Source organism: Bacillus rossius (assembly GCF_032445375.1).
Source record: "Bacillus rossius redtenbacheri isolate Brsri chromosome 4 unlocalized genomic scaffold, Brsri_v3 Brsri_v3_scf4_2, whole genome shotgun sequence".
NCBI lineage: Eukaryota > Metazoa > Arthropoda > Insecta > Phasmatodea > Bacillidae > Bacillus > Bacillus rossius.
Window position 1 is genome coordinate 37,207,428 of NW_026962011.1, and position 20,941 is coordinate 37,228,368.

The 20,941-nt window shown below is 40.4% G+C and overlaps 1 protein-coding gene across 2 annotated transcripts; it reads left to right on the forward strand.

The window, feature by feature from the left end:
• Nucleotides 1-343: 343 nt before the first annotated feature.
• LOC134542386 (protein NLRC3-like) lies at nucleotides 344-19,904 on the forward strand. Of its 2 annotated transcripts, none has more exons than XM_063386580.1 (7): nucleotides 344-606; nucleotides 1,652-1,784; nucleotides 8,798-8,932; nucleotides 12,179-12,400; nucleotides 14,236-14,465; nucleotides 17,319-17,484; nucleotides 19,474-19,904. In XM_063386580.1, exons 1-7 carry the CDS (start codon nucleotides 503-505, stop codon nucleotides 19,756-19,758), a joined length of 1,275 nt encoding a protein of 424 aa, XP_063242650.1. In that variant the 5' UTR covers nucleotides 344-502; the 3' UTR covers nucleotides 19,759-19,904. The 2 variants fall into 2 exon arrangements, with proteins under 2 accessions (XP_063242650.1, XP_063242649.1); XM_063386579.1 differs by having other exon boundaries at nucleotides 378-606; nucleotides 17,250-17,484.
• Nucleotides 19,905-20,941: the final 1,037 nt, after the last annotated feature.

Genomic DNA, 20,941 nt, shown 5'->3' on the forward strand with positions numbered 1-20,941 from the left:
ATCGTCTCGCCTATATCTCATGCCTTCACGCGCATGCTACTGCTGATTAGCAATGGCCATGTGTCTATTTTTAAAATAAATCTTCTAATAGAACAAGTGTGGGTTTATTATTCTTCCTTCATATATATATATATATATATATATATATATATATATATACATACATACATATAGGTACACAGCGGCCATAGAACTAGACAGATATGAAACACGCGTGACAAAGAATAATTAAATGTTACAACAGAAAATTAACAAATTTTTTTTTAATTTGTGCCATTAAAACACATTGGAAACGAACTAATTTACAGGTTTCTAATAATGAATCGCATTGTCAGAAATACACATATCTTTCCTTTTTTTTAATGTGAGAATTATTTATTGGTTAGGCCCTATGAGTAGTAGACCTAATAACAACACCTCGTCTTGCAAAACCAAGTAAATTTATACGATATAAAGTGAAGTTTAAACGTGGAAAGTAATATTGAAGTTCCTATTTGGTCATATGATGGACTTGAGTGATTCATTCTTTTTAAAGCAGTCAATTGTCTTGAAGAATGACAGCAAAACATTAGTTCTGCATGGAAATATTTTATATCGTAAGTATGGGTAAGTAAAAAAAAAATTAGTTGTTATTTAATTTTTATTTGTTTGTGATATAAGGTCCTATTAATATTGGAAAATTAGTTTCTTCTCTAATATACGACGTAAGACAACCCTTACTAGTTTTATATGGACCTCCTTAACCCCTATACAATTGTGATGACATCAGTGGAAAACCAGACATCACTTTAAGTTTTGATTTTGTTTATTAGTTTGTCAGTTATTTTAACTTCAAAACATTCAGATAGAGCCCGAATGCTACCTACATAACGTGAGTTGAAAGAAAATGGCGAATAGGCGGAAAATGGTCACTAAAAACAAACTGTGCGGTTGAAAAATGCCAACATAAAAAAACGTATTGCATAATGTTATACTTCGGAAATTTTTTTGACACTGTTGAAATATGAGCCCTTTTTTTAGTATTATTGAAACTGAAGTTAGGATTTTCAACACTCGTACTTGGCGGCTATGCATAGTGTTTTGGTTGTTCCGTAACGGAGAATAGATGATCAGAAACATTTTTGGTGAACATTCCCAGCAACGAAATACTAATAACGAAAAATAAATAAATAAATGTAGCCAACATTTTCTTTCGAAAAGTTAACGGTATTAATGCTGTCAGGTTGGCGACGAACGCCGCACCGTTCAAAGAAAATAAGAGCGTTCGTTAGTCACAGTGAGGGCCGCCTGTTGCAGCCAGGGTGTCCACAGATAGTACTTTAGTACTAGATCTAGTACTTTTATAAGTTTTTTTAGTGGCCTAGTACATTTACGCTCAGATATAGTACTTTTTTCTTTAATATAATAATATTACAGTAACTCCAATATGTTTTATTATTAAGCGTAATTATTTTTAAAAACTATGGAATTTATGTGTGTGTGTGTGTGTGTGTGTGTGTGGTGTGATATTTAAGTTAGAGCATTGTGATATCATAATAACTTCCTAAATTGTTAAAACCGTAACAAATTATAATTTAGTACTTTTTTTTTTTTTAATCTAGTGCTTGTTTTCTCGCCTAAGTTGGTACGAATGTGGCCACCCTGGTTGCAGCCGGCGCGTGGCTGACGACGACCTGCCCTGGGTGCTGGACTTCCTGCGGCGCCGCCGCGACTACCGCGGCCTCAGCCTCGCCTACAACCGCCTCTCTGACGACGGCCTGGGCGCCATCGCGCTCTTCCTCGCGGTGCGAGCCTCCACCAGGCCTTTGAATATATATACTGTATAGAAGTCGCCAGCCCAGGTTAAAATTTCTAATATGGTTTGAGGTAGTTGGTTAATTCACCGCCGCAATCGCCACCATCTCTAGGGCATCGACTTGTGGTGGTCCCTAGCGGACAAGTGTCCAACTCTTCAACACCTCTTCCCCAACCTCCCTCAAACATGCGTTGTCCTCCACCCACCCTCTACCCCACCTCTCATCCCTACAGTTTTGTGACGCACAAACTCCCGTTGAACGACCTTGAGCTGCTTTGAATGTTGGGTGGGGGGTGCTGGGGAATGACAGCGAGCGACAGTGCTGCGCTCTAACGTGTAAATAAAAACCTAAGACGATACAGGGCGTTATGACAGCGCCCTGCAGCGGTGAAGTTCCCAAGCTTGTTATCATACGCTCCTGAAAAACTTAGAGTAAATCCTATCCACTCGCGACTTCTATACAGTATATATATTCAAAGACCAGGCGGTCTTCACTTAGATGTGGGAGGTCGGGGACGGCGCCAGGTCTCAGGACACAGCCAACCGTCTGGTCGGCCGAGTGCGGTAAACGGGCTGAGGCGGTGAACTATGCTGAGTCGGTGGCCCCAGCCGCTGGTCATTGCCGAAGCCCTAATACCCTCCCGATCAACAAAAGAGAGCGATCCCTAACAGTGTTCTGTTTTTCTTAAAGCTCTGCAATGTTATAAAAAAAAAGCGAACTGGAACGCTACTCGCACCCTACCCTATTATGTGGGAAGGGAACGTGAGAATGCCGGCCGTAAGGTCGGAATAATCTGTCTTCACTTAGAGCCAGGGGCAGGCACTCTGCCCACGGCAGCTGTTTCTTCCTTCCGATTGGCGGCCGTCTCACAAAGCCACCCACAGTGTTTTGAATTTCAAATAGTCTCGAAATCTTTTCGCGAAAAAAAATGCACGCTCCTACTCATAGTCATCTTGAATGCAAAGAATCAATTCTGTGAGTTGTCCAAAGTATTTTTTCATCGTTGTTAGCCCACTGTGTCCGTCCTTTTTTTTTTTTTTTTTTTTACCAATTCTTTCAACGTAATTTTCTGTCTATGTTTTTATGTTCCCTGAGTTTCCCTTGTTTTCTGTATGTTTGCACATTTATCTTTCTTGTCTGTTATTGAGGTTTTTTTTATGACACATTATAATCAGCAATGATGTATGTCCTAAATTTTATATTTATAATCAATATTCCCAATTGCAAGAACCATAAAAAAATAAAAATTAAAGTAATTATTTGGTATTTGAAACCCGTACGTTTGCAAAAATAATGTATTTAAAATAAAATTATATATTATTTCGTAATAATCTCAAAATATCAAGTGTAGTATGTATAGAAAATTTAATTATTATATCTACTTAAGTTGTTGAACTAAGGAAAGGTTCGAACATAATAATTTAAAACAAAAAAATTATAAGAAAAGTGAAATCTCCTGTAGGATATTTTATTGTACAAATTTTTTTTTGGGCGAAAATAAACATACACAATCATTAATAGAACTTTTGATACTGTAACAGTTAAAACATAATACATGTTTTATGCTTTTACACGTAGAAATATTACACATACAAAATAAAAACACCGAATTCAAATTTTTGTTACAAATAAATTACAAATAAAAAAAGCCCTATCACGGCAATGCACACAAATATTAAATAAAAGCTTTATGTATTTGTGAACTCAAAGAAGTTCATGTTTAATAATCCCGATAATTTAATCAAATTTCTGAGGTAAGCTATTACCAAGTTTTCTGTACTCAGGAGTACTGCAACTTCCAATAAAATATACGTAGTTGTATTCAAATAATGTGAATATTTCTAAATAAGTAAGCAAATCTCACAAAACTAGTGTCATATAAATTCTTAGTCTTCAAAAACTGATCGATTTAAGGTCAGTACTATCATTACCTAAAATTCCGGTGATGTCAGTATGAAATGTATTTTTTTTAATTTGACATATCCAACACTAACATTGATTTTGTACTTAATTTAAGATTTTTAAAATGCCTATTTGCAAACAGTTGTTTGAATAGCTTTCCAGTATTAGCTGCGCATATTAAGCACGGTAAAAAAAACACAAAAAGAGCCAAAAGTGAAATAACAAGGTTAACTTTTCTGTGGCTTTAAAACCAAATAAATAAAATGTTATACAATAACTTCATGCTTGTTAGCACACACATATTTCAACTAAACACACTCTTTTAATACCTAACATTTATTTCAAAATGACTTTACCATCGGCAAGCTCTTTACATATTTATTTACTAGTCTATAGTTCTAATTAATTATTGTACAGCGAGACTGTAAGTTTGTTTGCAGAAAATCAACTAAGACATTGCCAAATTAGTTATACAAATTATATTTCACTGTTATGAAATTACAGAATTCATGCTGAACGAACAACATAAGAACACATAAATTTGTTCGTTACCGAGGTTAGATGTTACTGCACGTACTGCTCGTGTTAATGACACACGAAACTACAGTAAACTCGTGGAATATAATTTCAGTGTTAAGAAGACTGCAAGTATCCGCTCTACCACTCTGGCTCTGGGGTAGAGCGCCTGCCTTGTGACTTGTAGGACCCGGGTTCGCGCCCCGGCTCCTCCAAGGCGGATTGCCCAGAGAAAATGGTGGCATTTTCTCTGGTAGGAATACAATCCCTTGTAACAAGTCAGGCTACCAAAGAAACGGTGGGTGGAACAGAAAAAAACCTTCCAGGTGGCTTCCAAATGGGGAGCCCGTTTCTTTTCTTGGGCTCCCCATGCGGTGGCCATTCCGGGGGTTTCTCCGGGGGAACGGAGTTTTGCAAAAATATTTTTTTGTAGTTTTGTAGCGTTTTAGTTTTTAGTAACTGTAGAGTTATAATTTCAACATGTTATAAACAAGGCTCAAACAAACATTTAAAGTATTAAAATATTTTGTTTTTGTACAAAAATATTGTAATTAAGTGTGTACCTATCAGTCAGTGAGTTGTATACCGATGCTGTGTGTTCAACCATTTATCGGTATTATTGGCAGTTAAGTTTTAGTCACACACATTTACCAATACCTTTGTTATTTTAGACGTTTTTGACGTATTTATAGGCACATGAATTTTATTCCTAAAAATATTATTTCTGAAAAAAAACCACGTAGTTTTCAATCAGGAAGATTGTCTTTAACACATACAGTATTATGCATGTGTGTATATTGTATGTGTGTGTGTGCGCGCGCGCCTGTATAACATCCAGATATAAATAAAATTATTTATTTCAACATGAGCAAAGCCTTTGATACTTTCCAACCCCATCTCATTATTAAAAAATTATCAATTTTAGGCCTCGTCAAGCAATGCGTGGTATATATTTGTTTTAATTATCTTACAAATATACGCTTTGCAGTCAAATTTGCAAATGCAATTTCATGGAATTAGGTGTTCCGCAAAGTAGTAGTTTATCTCAACTCTTCTTTAATATTTATTTAATGATATTCCAACTGTAATAAGAATTGATCAAGAAAAGATGCTGATAAAAAAAAGTAAATTTGTTTGTGAAACTATTCAGCAAGATATTTCAGCTGTCCAGATCTGGTTTTCAAGTTAACAAACGTCTCTGAATTACGATAGCATTTATTATATAACATTAAGTAAAAGTAACTAATTAAATGAGTTACAAATATCACATAGTAAGAAATGACATTAAACGCGGTGTCCACTTTTAATACCTTCGTGTTATATTGGATGCCAAGTTTTTATTTTTCACTAACTTGTAGATAATAGATACTATTAGTTGCACTTGAAGAGTTTAGTCTTATTAAATTTATAACTTTCTCTGCATCAATACCTGATTGTATACTAAGTTCTTCAATTTGATTAGCTAGGAAGTAGAATATTGTGTCGTAATTTGGAATTAAATAACTTATTTTGATTGTAATAGAATTGAAAGTATAAAAAAATTCTTAAATTTATATTTTAAAATTTCAGGATTTTAAATTCCTTTTAAAAATGCTACATTCGTATATAAATTTAATTTGCATGTTTTATTTACTAGACGTTCAATCACTCAATTAGTTATACACATTTTATTATATGCGTTTTATTACCATTTTTTATGCTTCAGACATAATATCTCGGTTTGGATTAAGAATTTCATTTTGCAATTATAGAATTAGTGACACTTTTAAAACCATTAGTAACTATAAAATTTGTAATCTGGAAACAATTATTTGGTAAAATACTTAAGCAAAAAGTTATTTAAAATTTTATAATCTACTTATTTATTTTGTGTACTCCATTTTAGTTTTTTTGAAAACTAAAGTAACCAATTATATAATATGAACTTTATCAATTTTTATTTATCTGTATGCTGTGTTGTTTCGTGTTTTGCGTAAAGTTATTGATATGTATCAGTGTATGTCTTGTTTTAATGTTATTGTGTTGTTGTTATTCTATATGCTTATATGGTACCTATTTTTTATGTATGTGTCATAATTCGTTTATAAGTGCGGTAAGGCACGAAAAACTGAATTTCAATTTGATCTGACAGTTTTAAAGAAGCAGAATAATATGCTACGCATAGTAATATATATATTTTTAATTTAGTAATAAAAAATACTTAAATTTCAGCAGAGTTTATTTTTGAAAGACTGGCCCCAATTACCACCCAAATTTTCGTGACATTGAAAATTGATTTTGTGGTGCATTTCGAGGAATTTATAAAATAAAAAAATTAATTTAATATGAACTCATAAAATAAAGTTGTATTTTAAAAACTAAAAAAAAACACGCTTTCATTGTTTTATTAACTAAAAAATAAAAAATCTTTAATTTTAAGTAATTTGTTCCAAAGCGATAGAATGATATACTACGCTGTATAAGAATTTTTTTAAAAATCAAGTAATAAACCAATCAATTATTTTTAATAAAATAAAAGCGTGGGTAAAAGCGTCATTTTCATAATGACTGTTCTAAAGAATAGTCAATAGTGATGGAAAATTTAATGCAACTAATATCAAACACCTTACGCCTTTTTTCATTAAAATTGTTTTGTTTATTACTTGATTCTTATTTTAAACTTATTAAAAAATTATATATTAAAAAAAATTTCAGAAAATGAAAACAAAATAAGAAGAGATAAGTTCGATTTCATCTCCGAACACACTAAAACGAGAGTTATAAAATCGGTGTACTACTTACACTATATTTAAAATTAATCAATATTATTTTTGACAACAGTAAGAGGCGCGATGGTCGAGTGTATATAACATTCACCATCCCCTCCCCCGAGGCGAACGGGGTTCGATTCCCGGTGAAGTCGAACTCGCAAAAATAGCAAGTGGGAAATGTGGTGGACGATGCCTTGGCCTACCTGGGGGGGGGGGGAGAGGGGGTGGTGTTCCTCGGGGTACTCCGGTTTCCCCCACCAATTCATACCCCATCTCACCTCCCATCATGCATTCTCCCTCGTCTAGGGCAGCCGGCTCCTGTGAGCGTCAGCCCCATTCCATCCATGCAGACCCTGCCTCAGACGGGACACTGTGTGTCGATTCTCGAGGTACTTTTTACAACATTACAAATTTCAACCTTACATAGTTTTGTTTCGAACGAAATCTAATATTCAGTGTGATTTTTTTTTTAGTTAAAAGTATTGGAATTATTTACAAAAATGTGTGACAGTGGTGCAATAGGCCTATATCAGCAATATCCTGAAGCTGCCACGAGCTGTTTCGTGTGTAAAATGGTAAACTAAAAACTTACATGTTGAAAAACTGTGTTCACAAAAAATTACATTTCAGATGTCGTGGTATGATAATTTGCTAGTTCGTATAATAATTATTTACTGACACCACCGACATATCATATGTACGTCGGATACATCGAGGAATTTCGTTGGCTGAAACTAACAGTTGATGTTCGCAGACTTTCACGGCCATTGTCTGAAGTATGTAGCTTGGCTTTCTGGGTTTGATAACCGTGTCCTTGGCAAATAATTCACCGACGTTTCGGTCGGCATTGCAGTCGCCATCATCAGGGAGCAGTTACCTAGTAGGTAACTGCAATGTCGACCGAAACGTCAGCGAATTATTTGCAGTCGCCATCATCAGGGAAGCAGTTACCTAGTAGGTAACTGCAATACCGACCGAAACGCCGGTGGATTATTTGCCAAGGACACGGTTAACAACCCAGAAGCCAAGCTGCTTCTAACCGTGTGAACCGACTGCGCTCTGCAGCAGCGGCGTAGCCAGGATTTCTTTTCGAGGGGGGGGGGGGGTGTTTACTTACACCCTGCCGCCGTACTAGGGAGGGGGGGTCCGGGTGGCTCTTCCCCCGGAAAATTTTTGATTTTAATGTGCAATTTGGTGCTATTTAAGCACTTTCGTAATTAAAATATTGGATTTAAATAACCAAAATGTGTCCCGACTTTATGATATTTTTAACGAGACACTGTTGAAAAATCATTGCTGAATATTAAGGGTTATCGGCTCAAAGGTTTCTTTCTTAGTTTCATCTAAGTGCATTTGCAACAGCTAGACAAGTGCAAATTTTGTCATAAGTTCATATATATATATAGCCTATATATATATATATATATATATATATATATATATATATATACAGGGGCGCAACAACAGGGGGGGGCAAGGGTATTTTACCCCCCCCCCTCTGAAACCTTGAAGTGGGGGCAAACGGGGGCAAATAAAGTGCTGTGTAATCAATTTTTAGATAATAAAACTGCTTAAATAGCACCATTTTCCACCTTGAAATACAAATTTTCCCGGGGGAGGACCCCCGGACCCCCCCCGCTTCAATAGGGGGGATCGATGATTCTTTATAAAAAGGTATATTCCCCCCCCCCCTTTTTGGAAATTTAGTCGCTGCACCCCTGTATATTAATATATATATATTTGGGGGGGGGGGGTGTTTGGACACCAAAAACACCCCCCCTGGCTAGGCCCCTGTCTGCAGTCTGTGCTGGACGGTTGTTTCCCGTGCTTCAGGAACACCGGCACGTGAGCAGCCTGAACGTGATGTGCAACAAGATCACGTGTCGCGGAGTGCTCAGGCTGGCGGAGCTGGGCGCCGACATGCCCCTCCAGTCCTTGCGGGTCAACGGCAACCAGATAGGACCGGAGGTGACAGTCATTCCTCGGCCACTCCAGACACAGGCTAAACTTCGGAGCAGGGACGTAGGAACGTTTTCGTGAGTTGGGGTGGTGGGGGGGGGGGGGAAGCGAAAAGATGTATCACGCTTACCTCAGTCCAATTTGGAACTTCAGATGCAAAATTGTGCTATTTAATGAGTTTCCGAACCAAAATATTAAATATACCATTCCAAGAATTTGATGACATAGTATGTATTAAATACTACTCTGACAGTCGATGTAGTACAATTTAAATAAAATGCCATATAGGAATTTGCAATCATTTTACAGTATATTGACAATCATAAATTTGATTTTCTAATCAATGTGATCACCAATGAAACGTTTGTAACTACTGGTTGAGAAAAATACTACTAGGACCAAACATTTATTCTGGGAAAAGGAGGGGGGCGAAATGCTACTCTCGCCCCCCCCCCCCATGCATAACAGCACGGGGGTGACTCGCCCCTGCTTCCCCCCCCCCCTGTTCCGACGTACCTGCTTCGGAGCAATTATAACTAGGGGCCGGAAAAAATTCGTGGTTTCGATGGCCTTCAGGATAGACTGCACATTCCCCTGTACACTCGGGTAAATAACGCAAGTTTCATTGGCTGCCGACTTGTAAGTCTTCTCATCTGGTTTGTCTGTGATTCGATCCTTCTTTGGCTGAGGGGTTTGTAACTGGTTGAGATTCGTACAGATGAACAGTAAGCCAATAGAAAAATCATCTAAGAGGTATATGTATTTGAATTATAGCCTATCGCCGAATGAATTTGCGAATTTTTTCTGGTCTCTAATTATAACGAAGTAAAAATCTAACTGTTCTCAAAATTTAATTTTTTAAAAAAAAAAATGCCACGAAATTTAAAAAAACAACTATATTCTACAGGTGTTAAGCAACGAAAAATCCAAGATATAAAACATATTTAAATAATTATATAATATAATGGCAATTTTAATGAATAATAAAATTATATCAGGAAACTGAGGAATTCGCTGTTCTTAAACTGATAACTAATTTTACTGTGTAAATATTTAAGTAAATAATGTATAATTGAGGCAGGATGAAAATTAGTATTTGCTTTTATATGAAGATAGAAGCAACTACCCTGTAGGATTTTTTTTAAATTTTTTATCTTTTATGTAGAACTGCTGTGGCGATCGTTCCAAGTACAGTGGTGGACTCAGGCACGAATTGGGGTGGTGGGGGGGGGGGGTGTTGAGGGGGTTTGAAGAAACTGGTAGGTGCCACTGAACGCCTTGCTGTCGCGGCGGTTATGCCATACCGCTGAAGGGGTTGCAGCCATCCTGAAAATATGTTTTGTGGCTGCCCCAGAATAGTTTTTTTTAAGTATTCAACCTATTATTAAAATAATGTATATTTTTATTTTACCACAATGCTAACCACAGAATATTGTCATCGCTAGATAATTCGGGAAATGCATAGCCTGAACTTGGTAGTGTCTGAATGAATTTTCCCTGTGACACTATTGAGTGAGTCTCACGTGAGGTTGTCTATGTAATTAGGTTTCTTAAAATATGATATATTATTTATAGTGCAAAACAGTGACTCGGTAATCTGCTTAGGTGCCAGAGCGCTATACTCAATACCTTGTTAGGTAACGCACTCTTGTCTTTGTATAGTCATGTCAATAGAAGTTAAATTGCCAGTATAATTAAAAAAAAAAAAAACTATTTTGCAATTATATTTAATCGATTTCAAAAGTCGGGTGTGGCCTTCATTTGATTACTTGGTTATCTCTCTAGTTGCGGAGTGTTATTTGGGGATGGGGGGGGGGGTAAGACCCATCTCCATTTCAATAAGGACCGGGCAGAAACTAAATTTTACCCACGCAATCCTCCAAACCTCATTGTATTACTATCAACCCGGTAAATAAAAAAAAAGTAAAATTTATTTTATGGACAGAACATTTCAAGTTCAATTCTCTCCACTGGTTTTGTGAATTAAAAATTTAACTTAAGTAACTGTAAATACTTATGTGATGTAACTTATTGTTAGGGCACACTCCAAGAAACTGCTTGGAAATGCGTCATACTTAATCAGGAACAGAAAAAAAATATTTTCCATGAATCTAAGGTGTCTCTCCTATAATTGATGTAAGAAGTGTTAAAACATAAAAAAAACAACAAAAAAAGTTATTTGTGTGGTAAATTTCACATACAGTGTTTCATATTTCTAAACCTAGCCAAATGTACCCAGTATTTAAAATATTCACTTGATTGGACTTGATAAAGGTCCCGCTTGTATGCCATAAGCAAATACGGATGACTTGCACACTGAACTTGACCTAGTGTCACAGAGACACCCTGGCCGGGATTCCAGAATCCCTCGCATTGCTGATAAAATGTTTTTGGGTTCATGCGTAGTTTTCAGGGGGGTGGGGGGGTGATAGGAAGATAGACTGTAAAAAAATTTTTTTTTGTACTTTTACGAGGATAGTCCTTGAAAACACAGTTGCCAACGTTACCACTTGTAGAGCTTTGTACCATTGGCAATTTCAGAAAGCTCTGCCTTGCAGTTTAACAAATAATATTGTCGGCAACTGAGTGTCCAAAGATTTTCCTTGTAAAAAAATTGGTTGTATGTAAAGTCGGTTTACGGACGATAGTTTAACGTGACAACGTCAGAACAAAACATTGATGAAATGATTGCATACTTTTATGACTAAAATTTGAATCATTTTTATTGAATTATCACTATTTTGTATGAATACAAAGAAGGAGTGAAATGAAATCTACAATTTAATTGATAAATTTACTTTTATTTGCACTCATTAATTCAAATATGTTTATTACTTTAACGAAGAGATTATTTTAAACTATAACTTTCATACATGTTTGCTATTTAACTTCTTCCAATCTGTGTTATTATGTTAAGGGAGTTTTTCCAAGTTTAATTTGCCTCGAAAAAGTCAAATCGATGGTTGTTCCAATCGAGTGGAAGAGAGAGAGATAGATGCGGCGATAGCGTACAATGAGCGTAACGGGACACAGCGTAACGGGACAACGTGCGTAACGGGACACTTATTCGTGCGTGCAGCCGGCGTTCACGATTTATTAGACCGTTGTCAGGTCAAAAAATAACAATTTTTTTTTTACAGTGACTATCCTCCCAACTGGAAATTAAATTCCACGTGCGCTCTCCTGGACCGTTTTCCATGGACACCGACTACCGTTAGCTGGAGTTGCTCGAGGTTGTTGTCGATGGGCGGACAGGGAGGGCGCGGCCTGGCGCGGCTGGCGACGCAGTGCCCGGCGCTGGAACACCTGGACGTGGCGGAGACAGACCAGTCCCTGGGCAGCCTGGAGCTGCTGGCGAGCGTCCTGCACCGCGGGGACTGCAGCCTGGGGTTGCTGGACCTCAGCGCGCCCCTGGGCCCCGCGGGCCACGTGTTCGACTCCCGCCAGTTCGCCGACTCGCTGGCCAGCGCGCTGCAGGTGATCCGCCCCGCGGACCTTCCACCCGACAACCAAAACTCAAGTAAAGCCGCAGGGGCGTAGGAACCCGGTGAGGAGGCGACAGGGTAAACGTGTCCCCCTGAACCTTTTTGGGTGGAGGGGACTCCCCCCCCCCCCTAACTTTCTAGACCAGTGATATTTTTTTTTATTTTATAATATTATTTTTCTGCCTAACTTTATTTTGTAATTTCTTCACTCATAAAATTTCTATCTTAAGGAAATAATAATAATAATTTTAACATCGATGTATCCGATGGTCGGATACAAAAAAAATGCTTAAAAAAGCGCTATTTTTGCACTTTTAAAATCAAAATTTTTCCCCCCGTCTTGGTAAGAGGGGAATGGGTTTACATGACATCAAAATCATTATTTGTCCCCTACCCAACTTTATGAACACAGCTACGCCAATGAGTAAAGGGAAACTTCTCCTTAACTTACTACGCCGTATTTTTGATCTCCGAGTTGAATGTTTCGGTCCGAGCGAAGATAAACTGATAAATGGACAAAAGAAGACAAGCCATACCAAGAATAATGTTTCTGGTTTCTTGGACACCGAAAGTGATCGTGATCTCAGCGTCCGTAAATTTGAAACCAGCGTTGTTAGTAAAATTGAAGGAGAAATTTTTTTTTTCAAAGTGAGGATAGAGTGGTATTTAGACACCTGATAGGTAGAGACCTGTTTAAATTCGCGGATTCATTTCGCGATAGGATAGAGCCCAAATACTTTCGACATTATCTTGCTTCAGTGATTTGGGCCACAGTTTATCTGAAGGACTCTGGGCGCAATGAAAAAATCTTTAACAGAAGAATTAGCGAAACACGATCATTCCAGTCAACAGGTGTCACGAGTCGGTAACCAAACCAGCAGATGTAATTTGCACGAGTGCATAGAGGATCATGGAGTCTATACTTTAGGGATTTGAAATCGCGAAATTTACAGGTCTCTATTGATAGGTACTCCTGTCCTTCTTTCGCAAACATGCCTACCTGAAGTACTGACTGAGGGAAGGAGCACGAGTGTCCGTGGTGCGCAGGGCCGGTGCAAGGTAAATTTGGCGCCCTAGGCGAAAAACCTTAATCCCCCTCCCCCCCCCCTCCCCGGACACCCCAATAAAATTTTCCTTGCCTCAAAATACATCACGTAAGCCTAAGATCTGGTCAACAATCAAATGTAAGCAGGCTTGTGTTGTTTTTTTTTTTTACTTTTTTTACTTATTACAAATCATAAACAGGTCACCGTGGACTTTAAATAATTACTTATACCAATATAAACATTCCAAACGGTTACAAAAATCCATTTTCATCTAGTTTCAATGATCGTTAAACGCCGCCCCCAGCCACTTAGCGCCCTAGGCGGCTGCCTAGTTCGCCTATATTTTTGAATATATATACTGTATAGAAGTCGCGAGTGGATAGGATTTACTCTACGTTTTTCAGGAGCGTATGATGAGCAGCTTGGGAACTTCACCGCTGCAGTGCGCTGCCGTAACGCCCTGTATCGTCTTAGTTGTTATTTACATGTTAGAGTGCAGCACTGTCGCCCGCTGTCATTCCCCGCACCCCCCCACCTATCATTCACTGCAGCTCAAGGTCGTTCAACGGGAGGGTGGGGAAGGGGTGTTTGAAGAGTTCGACACTTGTCCGCTAGGGACCACCACAAGTCGATGCCCTAGAGATGGTGGCGATTGCGGCGGTGAATTAACCAACTACCTCAAAACCGTATTAGAAATTTTAACCTGGGCTGGCGACTTCTATACAGTATATATATATATTAAAAGCCTATACGGACACGCCGGCCCTGGCGGGTGCGGCAGGTGAACACCAGCCTGCGCGAGCTGCACGTGCAGAAGTGCCGCCTGGGCTGCCACGACGTGCAGCTGCTGGCGGCGGGGCTGGCGCGCAACGGCTCGCTGCTGCTGCTGGACCTGTGCTGCAACCTGGTGGCCGACGACGGAGCCGAGCACCTGGCCTCCGTGCTGCGCCGCGGGCCGCCGCTGCGGGGCCTCTTGCTCGCCCACAACCGCGTGTCTGACGCCGGCGCCAGGTGCACCCCCCCCCCTCCACCCGCCGCGTCCCGACGGTGCTGCCATCTGCCGGGGGGAGCTGGACTGTTGCCCCTCGCATGGTCAGCCCTTCAGGATTTTTCTGACAGTGGTTAGTTTAGTTTATGTTAGGTTAGATTAGGTTAGGTTAGGTCACTTTACAAAGTGACCTAACCTAACCTAACTTTACAAAGTGACCTAACCTAACTTTGTAAAGTTATCTAACCTAACCTAACTTTACAAAGTGACCTAACCTAACTTTGTAAAGTTACCTAACCTAACCTAACTTTACAAAGTGAACTAACCTAACCTAACTTTACAAAGTGACCTAACCTAACTTTGTAAAGTTACCTAACCTAACTTAATCTAACCTAACCTAACCTAACCTAACCTAAACTAACCACTGTCAGAAAAATCCTGATGGGCTGCCCATCCAAGGTGCAACAATTCAGACAACCTTTCAAAAAACACCACTGTCAGAAAAAATCCTTATGGGCTGCCCTTCCAAGGGGCAACAATTCAGACAACTTTCAAAAACACCACTGTCAGAAAAATTCTGATGGGTTGCCCTTCCAAGGGGCAACAATTCAGACAACCTTTCAAATACACCACTGTCAGAAAAATCCTGATGGGCTGCCCTTCCAAGGGGCAACAATTCAGACAAGCTTTCAAAAACACCACTGTCAGAAAAATCCTGATGGGCTGCCCTTCCAAGGGGCAACAATTCTGACAACTTTTCAAAAACACCACTGTCAGAAAAATCCTGATGGGCTGCCCTTCCAAGGGGCAACAATTCTGACTACTTTTCGAAAACACCACTGTCAGAAAAATCCTGATGGGCTGCCCTTCCAAGGGGCAACAATTCAGACAAGCTTTCAAAAACACCACTGTCAGAAAAATCCTGATGGGCTGCTCTTCCAAGGTGCAACAATTAAGACAACCTTTCAAAACGCCACTGTCAGAAAAATCCTGATGGGCTGCCCTTCCAAGGTGAAAGTTTTCAGGATTATTTAAACCCTTAAAGAAACATGTTTTCAGAAATTGTATTGACTGCCCTTCCAGTCACTGTACAAACAAACCATTGCCAGAAAAATCATGAAGGGCTGCCCATCCAAGGGGCAACAATTCAGTCGCCCCCATCTGCCGGTGGTCCCGCGTGATTCTACCGCATATATTACCGACTTCCGTGAACATCGCAGAATTTACACAGCGCATAGGTATTAAAACATATCGCTTCATAATAGTACAACTATCCTTTAATACGTTATGTTATAATTTATAGTCAACTTAGGACACTGCAATTTTGTAGACTGGCCATTAATGTCTAAAAATTGACTGAATTCACAAACGGGTTTTGAAAGTTATTACAAAGCGAAGCAGTCTGAAATATTATTAGTTTTTCTTTCTTGCAAAAATAACTCAATTTAGTATGGAAAGTAATTTATATAAGATAAAAGACTGTATTAGAGTATTAAACTAAAATACCGAGCATTTGAAAGACATTAATGCGGTTGGTTCACGGAGTATTTCGTTAGGCAAGTGGTCGTAATAAATAAAAAAAAAAGCATTTTTCATAAATGTGTTATATGTGGTATGAAATTTTGCAAATAATTCTGTGATATTTACGCTTTATTGAAATAATCACTTGCACGAAGTTCGTAAAAATTCCTCCTAACATGTCCGTTCGCGCAATGTCGATGCGAGATTTTTTTTAAGTCGCGAACGGCCCAGGACTATCGGTTCATGTTGAAGTTGGCAGTGATCTTTGTTCAGAGCTCCGAAACGCAATAGTGTGACAGAAAATGTGGTCGCACCATGATCCAAACCGGTTTGCGAATTCTATTGGGGTTACAACCGTTCATCAGCCACCCAGAGACCTGTGTAAGCTGTGTCGCCGCTCACTGCGCAACGCCTCTTGACGAGCGGTCATAGAGCAGCCCTAACTTAGAATTCTCGAGAGATAAAAAAAGCAACATATCTCAGAACTGTCGTGAGTTAGAACGATCATACGTTAGAAACGTCGTAACTTAGAATCTACCTGGAACTGCCGTAACTTAGAAATATGTAAATTTGTAATCCAACAAGAATTGGACCACGTAACGTAGAACAGTCGTAACTTATAAAAATTATCTGTGGTGTGTTGGTGACTGGGGTGCTATCGCAACTTAGAAACACAGAAGATAGAATCTTTTAAGTCATGCCTGTTCTAAGTTGTGTATATCTAAGCTATGACAGTTCTAAGTTATGTAGTTCGGCGTTGTGTGATTCTAAGTTACGTGTTACTAAGTTATGGCAGTTCTAAGTTATGTGTTTATAAGTTGTGACAGTTCGAAGTTATGACTTTCTACGTTACGACGTTTCTAAGATGTGTTATTCTTCGTTGTGTGTTTCTAAGTTCAGAACGTTCTAACTGATGACAGTTCTAAGTTACGTGGATTTATTTTCGAGGTTTCTAAGTTATGACTAGAGACCCGGAAATTTCGCTGATTCTTCTGGCCTCAGGATAGAATTCAAAGTTATAGGTGTGCTCGACCCATGTTTACTTTCCCATTGGTTGATTTCTTAGCGAGAACTTTTTTATCCTTGTTATTTGGCACTACCTGATTCGCTTACTTCTCTCCTAGCTGGACATCGTCGGCTTACGGTCGTAGAGGGGCGTGTCCAGATAACTGCGTGCCAATCATGAACACAGTGTGAGAGTGTGAAGGTTTGCATTCTAGCTTGCGACTAGATGAATCCGCGAAATTTCCGGGTCTCTAGTTATGACAGTTCTAAGTCACGTGTAGTTCCCTCGGCGAGAGACTCGGCGGGCCTCGACGGGCCTCGACGGGCCCCGACGGGCCCCTGGTCCGCAGGAACCTGAGCCACGGCGTGCCCTACTCCAAGCTGTGGCTGCTGGACCTGGCGCACAACAGGCTGACGGACGACGGAGTCCTCAGCATCCTGCACACGCTCAAGAAGGCCTTCTACAGCCGCGCGCTCTACCTCTGGGGCAACTCCATCACGCACGTCTCCCTCAAGGTGGGCGCCCTTCTGCGTCTCTGCGTCCGAGTGCGAGTTGCCTGCACTGAGTGAAAGGCTTGTTTGCCTCAACAAAACATGTGTTTGAATGTGGCGAAATAAATATATTTTGTTAATTCAAACAAATATAAGTACTGTAGTAGGAAAGATTCTGTCGACCCAACAAAATGATGTTGTCAACTCAAATGTATATTTGGTTAGGTGTAACAAATAATTTTTGTTTCTTACCGAGTTTGGTTAAGCTAACAAAATATTTTGTTCCACCAAGAAAATATTTGTTTCGCCATATATGAACAAATATTTGTTTGATTCAAACAAACCTTTTTCTCAGTGTGGCACCGTGACATCTTGGCGTAGCCCGTGCTACCATGAGACGTAGTGGTGGCACACTGAACAAGCTTCCGGAGGAGGGGAGGGAGCGGTTTCGAATATACAACCACCTATCAGGGCCGTCGATAGAAACTTAGCCTCCCGGGGGCAAATAATTATAATTTCATCAAGACCCCTTTTCCATTATTAACTGTACAACTTTTAATACTCCACAAATATTTTTTTTTAAATCATAGACTGTAATCTGTGCAGAAAAATGAAGAAGAACGAAAGGAAATTTGTGGCTTAAAGCTGTATGACTGTGTTGCTTGTAAAGCATGATAAAGTTCAAAAATTGTGTTTACACTGATATGAATTCCGTTAATTTACGCACAAACTTTGTGGAGATTATGTTACTGGGATGGATAGCTATGAACTAGTAATCTTAGTCCTATCAGCGTAAACCCAAGGATAAAAAAAAACTTTGAAGCACAACTTAAAACACTCTTGGTGCCCGGACCCCTTACCTGATCGATATGTGTGTGGTTTTTTTTCTATGTTATTATATTTTGATACATCATTTACACCATCACTTTAAGATTTTCAGAAAATTTAACACTAGCATTAGAAAACTCTATGTTGTGCTGCATATTCAAAATATTATCTATAGGCTTTAATGGAACATAAATCTTACAAAAAAGTTCAACAAATGAAAACAATGACTAGAACCAACACTTTAAATGCTTTTACTTTAAAAGAGCTGCGAAAATAAAACTACTTGTGCGCATGTTACCGGAGAAAAGGAAACCCTGCTTGATGGTACTGGCGATGAGTGCAGGAGTGCTGGGAGAGCAGGAGTGCTGGGAGTGCTGGGAGAGCAGGGAAGGGTGTCGCAGGTGATGAAGAGGATGCTGTGCTCCAAGATGCTGCAGCAGGACTTCCTTGATGGTCCTGGTGATGAGAGCAGGAGTGCTGGGAGTGCTGGGAGAGCAGGTATGGGTGTTACAGGTGATGAAGAGGATGCTCCGCTCCAAGGTGCTGCAGCAGGACTTCCTTGATGGACCTGGTGAAGAGTGAAGGAGTGCTGGGAGTGCTGGGAGAGCAGGGAAGGGTGTTGCAGGTGATGAAGAGGATGCTGCGCTCCAAGGTGCTGCAGCAGGACTTCCTTGATGGTCCTGGTGATGAGTGCAGGAGTGCTGGGAGTGCTGGGAGGCAGGTATGGGTGTTGCAGGTGATCAAGAGGATGCTGCGCTCCAAGGTGCTGCAGCAGGACTTCCTTGATGGACCTGGTGAAGAGTGAAGGAGAGCTGGGAGTGCTGGGAGAGCAGGTATGGGTGTTGCAGGTGATGAAGAGGATGTTCCGCTCCAAGGTGCTGCAGCAGGACTTCCTTGATGGACCTGGTGAAGAGTGAAGGAGTGCTGGGAGTGCTGGGAGAGCAGGTATGGGTGTTGCAGGTGATGAAGAGGATGCTCCGCTCCAAGGTGCTGCAGCAGGACTTCCTTGATGGACCTGGTGAAGAGTGAAGGAGTGCTGGGAGTGCTAGGAGAGCAGGTATGGGTGTTACAGGTGATGAAGAGGATGCTCCGCTCCAAGGTGCTGCAGCAGGACTTCCTTGATGGACCTGGTGAAGAGTGAAGGAGTGCTGGGAGTGCTGGGAGAGCAGGTATGGGTTTTTGCAGGTGATGAAGAGGATGCTGCGCTCCAAGGTGCTGCACCAGGACTTCCTGGACGTGCGGATCTACAGCGTGGACGGCGTGGATCAGGCGGCCTACAACCACGTGGATCGCTCGTGCGTCCTCTACTACTGCGTGTCGGACCCGCGGGGCGACCCGGCGGCGGCGCTGAAGGAGGCGGTGCCCACCCGGGTGGTGTACCTGGAGGAGCAGGGGCTGCTGCCAGCGCGGCTAGGACCCGCCTCCCTGGGAGACACCCCGCCGCTGTCGCCGTGCATCAGTCGCGCCTAGCCCCGCATCCGTGCGCTTCTTTGTCAACCTCTCTTCGACTGGAAGCAGTCGTCCTCCCGATGTACAGACATTTCATATACATACCCACATTTATATAAGATCTTTGTTTCAAATCTGGAAAATATATATGTAACGTGTCAAGTGTGTACAAAGTGTTGAATGTTTGAAAACACAACAGAGGTTAATGGACAGTCGATCGGGCGTTGCGAAGGTTCAGTATTGGGTACCGGCCGCCTGTTCTCGAGGGTAGCTTGGACCCAAACGGGTTTTTCAACTCTACTCCCTAACATCGACGCGCAGGGAAGGAAATTTTTTGAGATTACCAGCGCGGCGGATGTGCGCCTTGAAATACTTTTATCATTTCCGTTTCGCAGTTACGATTTTTTTAAAGCGCATGATGGTCTCCCGCCTGTGAGGGGGTTCTTAATTCCAGGGTGGCCTCCCCTTTCCCCCCTCCTCTTCAACGTCCTGATTTACGCCCAATTCCCTTCCCTATTCCTTGGTGCCAAAATTTGGACCCCGCACCTGAAACTAAAATAAATTAAGAAAGGAAATTTGGACTGTTTAATTGGTGATTCTTACCAGCGCAAGTTCCGTGTCGGTGTGCCTATCGCCATCTTGCAACTGGGAGGCCCGCCGGACGCCGCCTTCATGGCCATAAAGGAATGTTTTCAGGCCGGAGTAGTGGAGTAATTTGAAAATAAAAACAATTATAAAAAATTAGATTTTGAGATTTCAAAAAAAATTCCTTCAACAACAAGGCTTTTGGGATGTTAAAATACACATTATAATTCTCTAAATGCGTCAACTCCTGTGCAGTTTGAAGTTCCAGGTGTTGTATCTTGTGAATTAACATACTGAGTATTTGCAATAACTGCGGGAAAGGCCCATCACTTTGTTTTCCTAACGTAGCTAAAACTAAGTGTATTATTTTTTAGGAGGGGCCTGGTTTAGGGAAGACTCTAAGTGCACGTCAGGTCGAAGCCATTACGCCTAATAACGCTGGGTTTCAGCCATACAGGAATTGTAGCATCCATAGTGTACTTTGTTCGGGGGTTAGCTACCAAGGCAGGAATTGATGCAATGAGTAGCTCCCCTATCTTCAACTCTTGACTATAACTTGTTGAATTGGGCCCCGGTAAAACCTGCACAGACACAGGAAAACCCTGGGCTCATTCATGCA